General features: G+C 40.0%; 1 protein-coding gene across 5 annotated transcripts in view; it reads right to left on the minus strand.

Moving 5' to 3' along the window:
• Positions 1-2,509: 2,509 nt before the first annotated feature.
• The window catches only part of relch (RAB11 binding and LisH domain, coiled-coil and HEAT repeat containing), a gene marked incomplete at its 5' end in the record, with an annotated part of 35,318 nt that continues 22,337 nt past the window's right edge, over positions 2,510-15,490 (minus strand). For 4 of the 5 annotated variants that reach the window (XM_083935964.1, XM_083935963.1, XM_083935962.1 and 1 more), the window contains 10 exons: positions 2,510-3,702; positions 5,361-5,431; positions 6,698-6,786; positions 8,518-8,634; positions 8,755-8,893; positions 9,022-9,085; positions 11,955-12,037; positions 13,564-13,663; positions 14,379-14,485; positions 14,951-15,030. In XM_083935964.1, coding sequence (XP_083792090.1) covers positions 3,582-3,702; positions 5,361-5,431; positions 6,698-6,786; positions 8,518-8,634; positions 8,755-8,893; positions 9,022-9,085; positions 11,955-12,037; positions 13,564-13,663; positions 14,379-14,485; positions 14,951-15,030 — 971 coding nt within the window. In that variant the 3' untranslated portion in view covers positions 2,510-3,581. Of the gene's footprint in view, positions 3,703-5,360; positions 5,432-6,697; positions 6,787-8,517; positions 8,635-8,754; positions 8,894-9,021; positions 9,086-11,954; positions 12,038-13,563; positions 13,664-14,378; positions 14,486-14,950; positions 15,031-15,490 lie in introns of those variants that run through there. The other variant, XM_083935965.1, reaches the window with a different exon arrangement.

Below are 15,490 nucleotides of genomic sequence, written 5' to 3' on the forward strand. Positions count from 1 at the left end.
GAGACGGTTTTAAGATGAGCAAGTGGAGGTAATGGGCTCTGCCTGCCTCTCCCTCTCCTCCTCTTCCCGTAAAAACATACTGAGAGAAGCTGTTTTGTGGTGGAGCCTCTGCAGCTCGCACAGTAGCAATTAAGAGCCAGATTTGACTATTTTAGAGATCAGAAAGCTCAGCTTGACTCTGAACGCACCACATACATTCAAAGTTAACAACAAAACTGAACTCAAAACAAAGAAGTCACTGTAAGGCCCCGCTCCATACATATAAGCTACAATGGAGCTCGTTTTGATGTTTAAAAACGTGGATCTACTGCAGCCAGACCCCATGCTGCTTTACAAGCATCACACTTCAAATAACCTGGGCCAGTCAGAGCACAGAACGTACTGTATAGCTCTCTAAGTATGTGGGTCGTGTTGCCTAGCATCACCTAAAATAAGTCAAAGTTCATAAATTCGGCTTATTCCACAGCTCATATACACAAAAATGAACACACACACACACACACACCATAGGCCGCTGAATGTTTCCCATTAAAGTAACACACACACTTGTTCCATAGAAGAAAGCAGCCACAGTCTGTTTTGGTACCATGATTTTTGGAGGAAGCTTCAAGGATTCGGCACAGTCTCAGAGAAAAGCACAGGGCTGAAAAACATGGCTCTCACTCTCTATCACTCACACACGCACACACACACACACACACACACACACACACACACACACACACACACACACACACACACACACACACACACACACACACACACACACACACACACACACACACACACACACACACACACACACACACACACACACACACACACACACACACACACACACACACACACACACACACACACACACACACACACACACACACACACACACACACACACACACACGCGAGCAAAATAAAAACATTAAGGCTTAGCCACCATGTTCCGGTGGGTTATGGTTGGATCTGCGTTGCTTCTGCTTGCTTTGGAAACAGATGTGATCCGTGAGTCACCCAAGTCACCAATGTGAGTAAGAGCTGCCTGCTGATGCCATTTTACCAAAACCCTAAATGCCAGGATAATAAGAATACACGCACACACACAAACCTACAACAACACAGGTTTACTCCCAGATGTGCATGCAGGTATACCTATGCTGAAAGAGCCCAGCAAAGAGTCCTGGCAACCAATTTTTTTCAGGCATCTGTCTCTGCACACATATCTACAGACAGATAGATATGCAGACACGCCCTCACACACACTCTAAAACACAGGTGCCATGCCCTCTAGCACCACTCTGTCGCCTATCAATTATTTGTCCACCTGGCATGTTATCTGTGATGATGGTTGAATATTAGCTTCAACATGCAAATTATTCTTTATCTATCTTTTTAGGTGTTCTTTCCCCAATATTCAATCACTAAATGTGTGCACCTCCACAATAGCCTGCCTGATCCATTTATTATTTACGATCTACGTATTTTCAACAATCATACATTTACTGTTTTCCACTAGTCAGTACAGTGACTGTTTGATTTTGACATTTTGTGCTACTTTGCTTTTTTTTATTTAAAGTTGTAGTCCATAAGGTTTTCATCTAGTTAATTGTCTTTTAAGTTACTATACATCAAAGAGTGAATTAAAACAATGGTGATTGATCATAACTAATGGAAGAGTATTTGCTAATTTGAGTCTGGGGTGACTTTCCCGAGCTAAAGTCAAATGCGCCGCACAGTTGGTGACGCTTTTTACGTCGTTCCCCTTCTCTCTTTGGACCTACTATCAGTGTGAAGCATGTGAAGGCATCACACTGCGCCATGCAGGTGAAAGCTGCCAATCTACTGACGCCTTACAGTCGACACTGTTCGGTTTTGAAAGGAACTCGGGGAGATAAGGTCCCAGAGACGTGGCTGCAAGTACATCTTACCGCCAAAGCTGCCACTTGAAACAGCGTCTTTCAATATTTATGGACTACAACTTTAAAGGATGTATTGTGCTTTTATCACCCTTTTGAATTCCTACAAGTTTCTTCTGAGGTGCACACATCTCTAACTGAAATCAATCGTCTTTTTTTGATGATTCAGGCCAAAGTTAACCACGTTATTGATAGGAAGTCATAACTTTCCAAAGGATAGATAGCATGGATTAAGAGCGTGCAATCTTGGCGGGGGATCGGCTTTTACTTCTGTACTTATTTGCAGTAAGTTGTTGGGAATGTCCCTTAAGATGGACTTTGGTTTGTTGTTCTAGGCAGACAATAGACCACATCAAAGGGTTGGATGTGAGGGGCAGGGTCAGCAGGAGTGTGCGTTTGTCTGTGAAATTACTTTGTTTTACAGCCTTCAACACCTGTCGACACTTTGAGCCATGATAAAAACTTAAGCACGCAGGCGCTCAACGAGGCCTTCAGGAGTATATTTAAGTACACAACTGATTTTCATCTTTTATTACACCATGACACCGATTTCAAATATACATAATGAGTACCGTCCTCTTCAGTTCAGTGTATGATACAGTTATTTACGGGTTCTCGTGGAGCATATTGAAAAAGAACAAACACAAAAAATAGAAACACATACCCACTTTTGAAAAAAAAAAAAAAAAGGATAGTTATCAGAGACACTGTAACAGAGACAAGATGCAACAGACAGGGAGAGGGAATAATTAGGTTCAGTGTTCTCTTCAACTTCACATTGCCAAAACAGATAAACAAAAACAAAATCCATTAACAGTAGTGATAATGTTCATTACATATAAGACTCTGAATTAAAACAAATATTTAGATATTTAATAAAGAACATAATAGTAAAGTGAAGTGCAAATTTCTTTGGAAGTTGGAATAAGTTTTTTCATTAAGACATAAATAAGTTATAAAATAGAAGCTGTCAAAACAAAAAAACGGTGACAGACTTTGAAGAAATAAAGGCAAGACCATTTTTTTATAGCTTCAAGTATGCTATACCTCTGAGCCGTACAGATACACTGCACAAGGCATTCTCAGCCATTTTGTTGTCTTCCAGTACAACTATTCCATAACAAATGCAAGTTCATCTATCGCACAACTCTTTGCTCCAAGGTGCCGTTTAAAATTCAAAATGAAATCCAGCAGGCAGTGCTCAGAGTTTTGCTTCCTAGAGACGAAAGACCAAAGCTCTTCTGATACAAGAAGTACTGCACTGAAATCAAATTCAATTTTGTGAATCTTTCAAGGCCAGAAACGTTCAGAAAACAATTCCATTGATATCACTCTGGGCGCATCTCAATACTGTTCAGTGTCGTCCTCTGCCTCTTTCCGAGATGAGATGACACCCATTCATAAAAGCAGATCTCTAGTCCTTGACAATGCTTTCGTCATGATTAAAGATAAAGGAGAGGAAAATGAGCATGGAGGAGTCCTGCTGCACTGGAGATTTTAAATCGACTCAATTTTCAGCAAACCTTCATTTCATAAAACTCATTAGATGATACACATGTTTTTCGTCTACTTTAAGATGAACCAGTGCATTTTCCCAGTAGAATGAAATGCTCCCATAGACAGCAGGTGATCATCAGTTAGTTGCGCTGTTCCATCAAGTGAGACTTGATCATTTCTTTCTCTGGAAGACGTTGGCCAGCATGGCGCCAGAGGTGGTTAGCTGACCCATCTTGCTCAGGAACTTGGTCTTGGCATCCTCACCCACCAAACTGGAGGCGATGGACATGGAACTTTGGAGAGAAAAAAAGGTTAAATTTGACTATAATGAAGCGACAAGGTTAACTCTGATGTATTAAAGGTCCCATATTATGCTCATGTTCAGCTTTCAATGTTCAAAAAACACTTTTCAAAACATTTTTCTCATATTTTCTATCGGAATATGTCTGTATTCACTCTCTGTCTGAAACACTTAGTTTTAGCGCCTGTCTCTTCAAGACCCCCATCTGAGAAAGCCCAATCTGCTCTGATTGGTCAGTATTTCTGGGTCTTCTGCATCTGCGCTGTCTGTGTCTATGCACCGTCATTGCAGCCGTGGAACAGTAGTATACAGTAGTTGTGACGTCACAACTGTACAGAAATCCTGACGGCTCATTTAAAGGCCGCTTCTGAATACGGGCTGTGTGCATTTTCTTTGTGGATTAAGCGTTTTGATACTTTAACTTTATTATAAAAATGACACTGAAGTCTCCCTTTTTAAAAATATGGGATCTTTAACATAGATAGACTAAAAGACAAGACACAAAAAAGTGTACAGTACAGATTTAAAAAACAAAAAAACACCTCCATAATCCTTTACTGTCTGTTGACGATCTTTTGTTAGCCTTTACTCTACTTCTTTAGAAAATGCTGTTTGCCAATACAGCCCCTCCTGACTTTTACAGTCTAACGGCTCCATAAGTTCCTCTTTTGAGTTAGCTGGGATTCAGACTGATAAAGCGAGCAGTTACAAAACTCTGCCAAACTGCTGCATTGCTCAACAAAAGAACAAACATATCTTAACACCAACTGTTCCTGTGTACTGATGTGTGAATTACTTCACTTACTCTACATACAGCATGTAGTGTATAGGAAATCACATTTTTGGCCATATATCTTTTTGGAGAAAAGTGTATAAGCATGTGAAATGTAATACACTGGAATATGGAAACTAACTACAAAGAATTACACCAATGTAATGAGATGGCACGTCAAAAAATGATTCTGACAGATTACACTAAGATGTGACAGCCACAAAATTTCCAAAAACATACCGGGAAGTGAATAATGAATCAAATTAGGGGAAAAAGACATTCATGCACAGTCAAAACTCTTTAGGTCATGCATGCATGCTGTGAAAAATAAAGATCCAAATGATCAATTATAGTATGAAAAGTTGAAGAAAGACATGACAGACCAAAATGAAAGAGGAGCAAAAATATCTCGGCACAAACACAGAGATTTTAACCTCAGAGTTGAACTGAGGGTTTTGGGGGAACACACCCAAAACTGAGCATATGTGCACAGCAAGAAGCAGACACAAACTTCTTACATCCAAATATGCACGATTCCCTTTTTAATGAGCCCCAAACACATGTTAACAAGATGGGAGAAGCATCTTTTAAAGGACACCCACAGTATGGCCAGTGTCCCAGCTCCCTTAACTTCACCAAAACAAACTCTCTCTGGTCCCAACACGGTTAAGTGACCCCCCCCCCCCCCCCCATAGTAGGACTAGTTATTCCCTCTTAAAATTCTTTTTAACTACTACATTAAAGCCACCACTTGTTGCTGACTCCCTAAAATATTACCCCCCCCCCCCCCCCCCCAAAAAAAAAAAAAACCCAACAAAGCAATATGATGCAAATAACCTCAGAAGAAGTGAATTAGACTGTTTATTTGGTGTTCTCACCCTTGTGCATCTGCCATTCCCCTGTTTTCCACCTTGATTTCACACTCTTTGATCATGGAACTCAGAATAACCTGGGGAGGATATGACAAAGAGAGATTGAGCTGAAATGTACAAAAACTTTACTTTGTCGTGAAAAACTAAACTGCACATACATAACGCATATACTGACAATGTGATCACAGGACAATATAACCTCTCAAAAAAGGATCAAATGAATATGCTCCCTTCAGATAATCAAATAATTAAGTTGACACATATGACAGGTTTTAAATAGTCCCAATCCGATTTCATGCTGTGTTGTGCTACTCTGTACTGGATTCTAGGGGTTATTTTTTCCGAAAGAAATTGTCTTTGCAATGTGTTTTTTTTAGGAAACTTAGATTCACATTAATTCTTGATTAAGCTTAAATTAGCTGTACTCTACACTCAAAACATTAATTTCGCAGTAAACAAATTTAAAGATATAGTGTTGTAATGTCCGTCTGTGTGTGTTGTATTTAGAGTTTTTCTGTTTTGTTTGATAGCCCACCAAGCCGCATGTGCAAGTTAGTGCCTTGCGTGCCCGTATCGGACGCTGAGGGCCGTTACAAAGCGCCAGTATTTGAAGATCTGAGAACAGTCTGTGAGAGCCGTATGCAGACAATCCCAGTATCTTAGTATTTCAAGGACAACACCTTTGAATATAAATAATTGCACTTATTATCTGGGGACAATTTTCCTCCAGAACCCATAACATAATGTTTAAATTTTAAGTGTTACGCGATTTTGGATACCTGTCCGAAAACATGTAACTATTGGACAACAGAAAAAAAAATGAAATTTGTCTTCCTCTTACTTATAATAGAATCAACGTAATGATGATTGTTCAATGTTAAACATGTTAAGTTGTTTTTTTAGTGGCAGTGATTTTGTAGAATATCTTAATCATAGTAAGTATGTTTTTAACTACTGCAGTAGTGCAAGAAAGGTGGTGTGAGTGTTTTCTAATTCGGTCCCAGCTTGACTTTTATGTATTTGTATTTTTTTAAAGCATTAAAGTTCCAGATTGGAAAAGAATTCCTGTCTTAGAACCTGGTATGCAGACTGTACAGACAGAGCGGATGTGTACAGAGAAAAAGAATCAGCTGATCATTAGTCACCTTGGGAAAATGCTCACAAGAAATGGATCGCGTGAGATTCTGAGACACAAATAAAAATGGCACAAGGTGTGTGTGTGTATGAGTGTGTCTGAAAAAGAGGTGAAGAGTCAGAGTGTCTTCCTGATATTGTGTGAGATCCTCCCTAAAAAGAGGGAGACTGTCTGGACCATCAGTGTGTCAAGTGGAGTGTCTCCTGACCTCGTGCTCAGGAGAGAGTTGCTCCATGTCGGCTCGGAGACACCTAAGGCCAGGCAGGAAGTGGTTGACCATGACTTCCTCAGAAATAACTGGACAGGAAGTCAAGGACTGGAATAAAAAACTAGTACAGTTTAAAATGACAGTTGATTGGAAGCACCTTGCAGCACCGCCAATGAATAAATTACTATTCACATAGTAGGAATCACAGTGCTAACGTCATGCTCCCATGCAGGTTTCAGAAAGCCAAATGTGAGGGTTCTTGACTGTGAATTAAATTAATGAGAAAAGAGAGCAAAACAAGCCTGGCTTGACTCAACATAGCTAATATATAACTTAAAAAAGCTGAACTGCTCATGGGCAATGCAGGAAAAAATTCCAAATGTTTTTTTTTTTTTTTTTAGTAAAACCCTACTTTGTAAATTGTAACAACCCTCTCTTGTGGTCATCTCAGAATGGACATGTAATGCCTTATCCATCTACCAGACCGTCTTGTTTTTATCTCACTACATGAATAGACATAGAAACTGAAAAGCTGGTGTTTTCAAGGTCAAACAGTTACGAATATAATTTGGATAGCGCTTCCAGGCATTACCAGGTGGGAAGAGTTTACTTCAGGATAATGACAAAAAAATCAGTCAGTTAATCAAGGGAATATTTTCCTGTGATTGTACAAACAACATTCTTAAAACAAGTGTATTCTTCTATGGCTCCAAAGTATGTGGACACAAATTTAAGTTTCCAACAAATGTATATGTATGTATATGTATGAGAGAGAGAGAGAGAGAGAGAGAGAGAGAGAGAGAGAGAGAGAGAGAGAGAGAGAGAGAGAGAGAGAGAGAGAGAGAGAGAGAGAGAGAGAGAGAGAGAGAGAGAGAGAGAGAGAGAGAGAGAGAGAGAGAGAGAGAGAGAGAAAAGAGATAGGAATGTAAAATTTCAGAGCTTGTTACACTGATGACACGTGAAAGAAGTGCAGTGGGAGGTAAAACCTCTGAGGTTATAGGACTATAGCGCCTGGACACCACTGCACTGTGAAATCACAGCCTGACAAAGATCCACAGGAATGAACCCTCAGACCAGCTGTCCTCTATATATACGTGTCAGTGTGTGTGGGGTGGGGCTGACAAGAGAGTAGAGAGAGGAAAAAGAGTGTGAGAAAGGAGAAACAGTAAAAGGAGAAAATCATCGAAGAGAAGGGTGACAGAGACAGTGCAGAGGCAATGTAAACGTGAGTACCATCCCTGGAACTGTTACTAACAATTTGAGTTGATGCTCAGTCCTTCCCTAGTCTCACGCTCTTTCTCCCTCTCTCATCCTTTCCTTTGTTTAACCAACCCTGTAATTACCTCTAGCCCCAAAATGGAGGCAGCTTATTTTCCCTTTCTCCGACTGCCAAATGACAGGCAAACTCTGCCAACACACACAGTGAACCACACACTCAGGCACAGGGACCACGCTGATAGGTACCTCACAGTTGTACAGGCACATACAGCAGCACGTTTAATCAGTGCAGCTAGCATTTGGTTGGTAATTCTAATGGCCTTCCCACTGACTCACTGTTACGAAAGTTTACCCTGAACCAAAGCCAACCTAGAGACAGACTTCTAGTAAATCCTTTGGAAATACAAACAGTTTTACAGTAGTTAAAAAATATGAGTGAGCTGACTTCTTGGAAAACATGGACTGCACATTTCGACCCTTAAGATTCACAAGGTTATCTGACTGTTATTATGAGGACTATAAATAAAAGTCAACGTTAACCCAAGCTGACAGTATATGGCCCAGTTTACAAAGACCACTAAGTATGGCCTATAGAAGGATACAGCAGCAGGAGAGAGCGCTGTAGGCCTCAAACAGCTGGGTGGCTATATCAATCCTCTTGCTCTCCACCGTCTGGCTGTTGTTAGCCAGCGCCAGCTTGTGAAGATGTGGCAACACGACTAGAGGAATTAAAAATAAAGACAAAAGGTTAGTGCACATGTAGACCAAATGTGAGCCATAAAGAAATAAATGAGAACTAGTTCACTACTGGATTTTTTTGTATATATTTGTTTACATACACTCATCTCTAAAGCGTGGCTCTGCATTAGGGCCAACCCTTCCAAACGTCCTGATGATCTCCATGTGCAAAGAGTGCTGGTCTTGGTACTGTGGGTCTTCCAGGAATGAGGCCAGCTGCATCTTTACTCGCTCCAGCAGCTACACACGCACAGACACACACGCACACACAAAATATGTTGATACATGTTTTGTAATGATTTGTTAAATTATTTATTTAAATAGGTTCATTATCAGCATAATAGGCACATGAGCAGTTAGTGTCCTACCTCTTTTTGTGTGACCGTCTCCATGATGGTACCGAAGGCAGGGATAGTAGATATCCTCACTGAGCTAAAGGCAGCAGGAGAGCAAGACATGGTTTGACCGTTAACAGTCACTGTATCACTATTTTAGGTATTCTCCAATTTCTTTATAAGTGTCTTTAAGCAGGAATCAGAATGAGTCAAATATTATCTGTAGATAGTTTGCAGATTTATTTGAAAACATTTGAATTATCAGCTTCTTGGCTTTTAACCAAATGAATCACAGCATAGACATCCTCAGGTTATATCATCATTAGCAGGGATTTTTCAAATAATAATACTAGCTGAGTCAAATTGACAGGAATTAAGTATTTTTCTTTGCATATTTGTGATTACAATTGAACATCAAGTACCCAGTAATCATCTATTCTAAAACCACAATGAGGCAGGACAACTGTGGTCAACACATGTTCTATGTTTTATCCAACTACAGTGATTACATAGTAGTGACATGCTAGAAACCGCAGTGATTAAGAAAACGTTGTTGTTGCTGCATGCCTCAACGGTGAGTCGAGAATCAAAAAAACAGAGAAAAGAGAAAAGTGAAAAGAGATGAACTGAATTGATAGCATTTAACAATAGCAAAACTCTCACACAACTCTGCAGTATAATCGGCATCTCTCTTCGTTCACAGTGGAGACATGCAACAAAAACAAAGTAGCTAAATGTTGATACCAATATTTGACCCACATCTAAATTGATTGAAAACTAGATTAGATCTGTAAGGAATACATTCATCACATTGTTTTTAAGCTAACAGCTAAAAGCTAACAATTCCTTGTCACAACTACTTTTAAGGGCATCAGTCAATTCTCAAGGCCATCAAAAAAGACACAAAAACACGATGCACAAAAAAGTATCTGATAATACTCAATGATTATAATGGACTGATAAGCAATATCAATGAGGTGCTGTTAGGGTGATGTTAGATAATCATTCCACTGTCAGTAGGAGCAGGAAAGATCAAAAGATACACTTGAGCAATTTTGGACTCTATAGTCTGCTGATCGTTGACACAGCAAGATCTGTGATCCCAACAATGTTGAGATTTTGAAATAAATATTAGGGCTGGACCCAAATATTCAACATTTTGGAAACTTGCCCATATGATAGGTTCAGTTTTCAATTTTGGGATTGAGATTTGTGTTTGTTTTTTTTTCAAATAGTAGAATAACAAAATCCTCCCGTTTAACATAAGTTCTCACTACCAATATTAGCTGCTCTGTCAATGTTAGGCTTAAAAACATGCATGTAGGCTGAAATTCACTGTGGTGTTCTGAGCAGAGAAAGTCTGCCAACTACTAATTTATACAGTGTAACCACTGAAACGTAGTGCTGTGCCATCCATCTCAGCTGAAAATGGTGAAATGTCTGACTGACTGCGTTATAACCGAGATGAACACCGTCGACGGCCCTGCGTAATGCTAATGCACTCTGATGCGGCATGCTTCCCTTCACTGTTGATAAGTACTGAAGCTCGAAAGTTTTTTTTTTAAAATGGTATTCGGGACAGCCCTAATAAATATATTTTCAATCTACAAGGTGGTTCAAGTGTTTACCCATTAGCATGTGAATTTCAATACAGGAAATGATGAGATGAGAAGGGCTGCATTCCAACAGTGTCGCCACTAATTTCATCCTCTTGTTTAATCACAAACATGAAAGCTGGATGTTCACTGACAGCCCAAAAGAAACGCTTCTTTTGCTCGTGGGAGAGCTGATCATTGTATTACTGTCGAAGCATGGCATGTTTATACCGCAATGAAAAGGACCACATGATCAAACTAAGGGAGATTTAAGTCTTCATCCTATTTTATAATGTTTGTGCGGCTCCAGATCAAGGGATCATTGACAGGACACAGGAAGTGAGGCAAATGACCTCTTCCACTGAATGTTTTTGGTGGTTAAAGAAGCTGCCACTGATGTGCTTCAGATGTACTGAAGGCTTTTGTTGTCACATGCTCACAGGGGCTTTTTTTAGCGCCCATTAAAGCTCAGCGAGACATATTTGAAGGACACTGCTTCGCACTGTAAGGATGCAGCCCACAAAATGACATTGTTTACACAGGTTTTTTTTTGTGTGGATTGACTCACAATTCAGGCCCACTGCACAGAGTTATAAGGGCAGGAGCCGCGCGGCGATCTACTAATGCTTCACTCATGCCTCGGAGAACCAACTGCAAACCCACCACACAGCAGGATGAGAGAGAGGGAGAGGCAGGGTGGGAGGAGACAGAGACAGAAGGAGGGAGGGAAAGATAGAGGTAAAGATAGAAGGGATGATTTGGAAGAGAGAGAGAAAGAGAAGGGAGGAAAATAGAGTGACAGGATAAAACTGAGAAAGAAGGGGTGAAGATAACCAACCACTAGCTGACGGATCGGTCAGGAGGAGGGGCCCTGCTTAAACGGAGTAGGGTGGGGAGGAAGAAGGGGCAGGTTACAGATGAGCATGCAGGGATTGTGCTATTGCCGCATGCAGGCAATGTGCACGCACGAATTGGGGCTGGTTAATGTTGCACACTCATGAAGGGATGAGAGCTGGCGTGGGTTAGTGTTACAGATTGACGATGCGAACATGCAACATGAGTGTTAGTGTGGTTATGCTGATGAACTACCCCATGGCCCAGCCTAAACCTACACAGGAGCAACGCCACACAACCGGCAATTATGCCATTGAAAAGGAGAAATAAAAGAACAGCACAAAGATTCTGGAATTATAAATTTGATATCAAATGGAATACATTATTTATCAATGAAGTTAGTGTCTTGAGAAATTGTTGTGTGCTGAATTTGCTCCTGGCAGATTATGACTTGTCTCCGTGTGATAGTTCTCAGGCGGCAAAGAGAAGGGGGGAGAGAGACGCGGCGTGGTTTATTGTTGTTGTTGTTCCACTTACATTTCAGGGTCGGAGGACAGAGTGATGAGAGCCGGCACCACTCTCTGAGCTACCAGCGTCTCATTCACCCCCTTCACCAGCAGCTGATTGGATTGGACAGAGCCAGCCGTGATGTCACAGAGGTGGGCAGGGCATTGGGACAAGAGCGAGCAACACCGCCAATAGATAGAGAGAGAAGAATTAAAAAAAAAGAAGCAAAACAGAAAAGGGGAGGAAAAAGAAAAAAAAATACAAAAAGATAGAAAGAAAGTGATATACAATGACAAGAACCATAGCTGCAAGGCACGGAACGGCACTGCATGTATCAAGAAGTGTGTGTGTACACACACAATTCCACACACATACACACACACCCACACACACACACACACACACACACACACACACACACACACATACATACACATGCACACACAAGAATGCAGAAGGAATGGCGAAGCCAACATAGCTAAACTGCACAAATACTTTTTACACTATGGTGAGTGTGAAGCTGTGAGCTCTTTCCACAGACTCCAGGTCAGATTATTATTTGATTCACTTCAAATTAAGAAAATAGTTGACAGTAAACAAATCTGATCTGGGATCTGTTATAAAAGACCACATTTCAACCCCCAGTTTCGGCAATGGTGGACAGCTAGTCAATATGGAATGGTGAGAGTGGGGAGTGTTGGGAAAGGGAAGTACTTCACAAAACAGGGTGCGAAGGGGGGACATGAATACAGCCTACCACTCCTCCTCCCCCAAGTTTAGATCAACATAGGCCCAGTTCCACTGCTATACCTAGACCCTCATCCCAATATCTGACCTGAAGTGTGCGCAGGTCCTAAAGGACAGGGACATGTGATCATAATTATGGTTTTATAAGCAGGGATTTTTTTCTTGAGTACTGGACAAGGACAAAAACAGGGGAACAGTTGTCTCCCTTAAAAATAGTAGTAGTATAAGATTTTGACCTGAAACACTGAAAGACCTGAAATACTGAAAAAGGTTTGTTCTTTTTTAATTTATGAGAAAACATTTCTGATTAAATTATACTGTCCAACAACACTGAAAAGGAACAGGTCTTGGACTATTTTCTAAAAGGATTATATTTTCAGGTTGCTGACTTTAGTAACCTCAGCCAGTTCTGAGACTAGTGCACAGTGAAAGGTCTGATGTCAACTCTAGGAGGGTCTAGTTATGCGGTTGGAACTGGGGCATTGATAAGCTACAGAAGTCTTTACTCATACTCATGAGTAGCTATATTTTAAATGCATGTTCAACAGCAGCAATAGCAAGCAGAGCTAGCACATGTATAGCAAATAGATAAACATAAATATATAGCTAAAAATGTAGGACTGCACAGTTGTGTATGACTGCAATTTTAGCAAAAATAATATGCCATGTATAATTGCATTTAGAATGTATTGTTATAAATGTCTATTATAAAATTGCTTTAACAGGATGATTACATAATTAAAAATAATCACCATACACAACACATTCATCTGAATGACCATTTTATCCATATCATGCAGTGATATTATATTCTAGTATACAATCTTTAACAGCTATTAATTTTTATGTCATGTTAAATAAAATTAAAATTGTGTATGTGTGTGTTTTGTACCTCAAACATCCGTGCTGCAGTACATCTGACCAGTGCAGAGGTATGGACTACCCCATACCACAGAACAGTGAGCAGTAATTCATGGTATACTGGGTTGGCACTGAAAAGAGAGTGCAACATAAACACTGGGTACTGATATTATGGCAGCTGTCAACTGACATTCAAACTGAGATCATTTATTTTATTCATATTCAACAGCAGAGACTATAGACTATACAAAGGAGAGTGTGTGTCAACGGACGTCATATTTTTTGGAAAAGTACAGATAGTTTGTGCCGCAAGCCACAAAAAGTAAATTAAAAAGAAAAGGAAAAAGATAAGAGCAAAATAAATAAGAATGCAACCTATTTCCCCTGCTGTTGTGAGGTAACTTTTGTTACTTGGGCCATTGCTAACATTGTGAATGTATGAAACTTGAATCTAGCATCACTCACTCCTGAAGAAAATACTGCATTCAATTCAAGAAACTTTATTTGTCACCGAGGGGTAATTCAAGGAAAACCAGCATTAACCAGCACCATTTAAAATCTTTTGTAATAGTTTTCATTAAATTGATTATGACTGACTTTTTACTTTGTTGGCATAGTTAATATATCAGCTACTAGAACCGACCAGTTTTTCAGTATCTGTCTTTTTCAAAGATGAGGACATTTGGTGTAGGGATATTTGTGTGGTTGAACAACATTTTTGTTTCATTTTTGCTGTTTTCTAAATGACCAAAAACAGTGGTCCATACTTGGTTAGTGGAGAATGATAGTCTCCTGTTGGTAATGTGTCAAATGCGTGTATGTGTGTGTGTACACTGTATGTCTCACCCCAGCTCTACAAAGGAGGCCTTCAGGCTGTCAAGAGGTGCATGAGACAGAGACAGGGTTGTCATAACATCCTCCAGGAAACCCACCAACAACTTGCGATCCTCATCCTGTACAGAAATTATAGAATGTTTATCAGTTACATACATGTATATTTGCATGCAAATGTCTACAGATTAGCTGAGACAGCAGACAAGTTTTTTACTTTCAACATGAGTTGCATTGGGCCGTTCTCAACATGTTTAGTTGAAAGGTAAATCTAAAAAACAGCATGTGCCGTCCAGTGTTTTGCAAGAGCTGCATCATTTTGTGAAAACAAACATGTGGCGGCTTGATGTGTTTTGGAGTGGAGTTTCCCTCGTGACAAAGAAGGAACATTTATCCAAAATATAATGTGGTTCAACATACACAAAAGAACAGGGTCCAAAAATGCTTAACACGTCAATCATTGACTTATTGGCTGTTTACACTGTCTTGTATTTTGGAAGATGCCAAAAAGCACCATATGGTATGACTCTAATTATAAATTAACTCCAAGTCTGCTACTATTTGGCTGTGTTCTGCTATTAATTTACCTGGTTATAACAAGTCAGCACTCCAGTGGCATAGATGGGGACTGTTGCTTTGGTGAGAATATCGTTTCCTGCGGAGGCATCTGACAGAGGAATAAAGCCATAATGAAAAAGGTAAAAAAAAAAGCATTAAAAAATCCGGCGATGGACATTTCCCTGTATATACAGTTGTGGGGTCAATATTGGACACTCAATCTATTATATCATATGAATAACTATAATCAGTTTTTGCCCAATAACTATAATCAGTTTTTGCCCAATTAATCAACGTACAGTTAAGCATGACAGGACATGATGAGGTTAGGAACAGTTTACTATATTGCGACCGTGTGTGTAAAAATGTGTCCACAGCATGCGTTACATTGTTGTGGTTTTACAAAACTCTACTGCAATGTTAAGGTCACAATGACCTACACACAGACTGGGAACCAGTACAAAATACATTTCATAAGTGGCCACAATACCAAAGCTAAATCACTTGGCAGCCAGCTGACACCAAGCACCTCTTATAACTACAGAAACATGTCCGGAATAAAAAAAAGT

Source organism: Echiichthys vipera (genome assembly GCF_963691815.1).
Source record: "Echiichthys vipera genome assembly, chromosome: 21".
In the NCBI taxonomy this organism is placed as follows: domain Eukaryota; kingdom Metazoa; phylum Chordata; class Actinopteri; order Perciformes; family Trachinidae; genus Echiichthys; species Echiichthys vipera.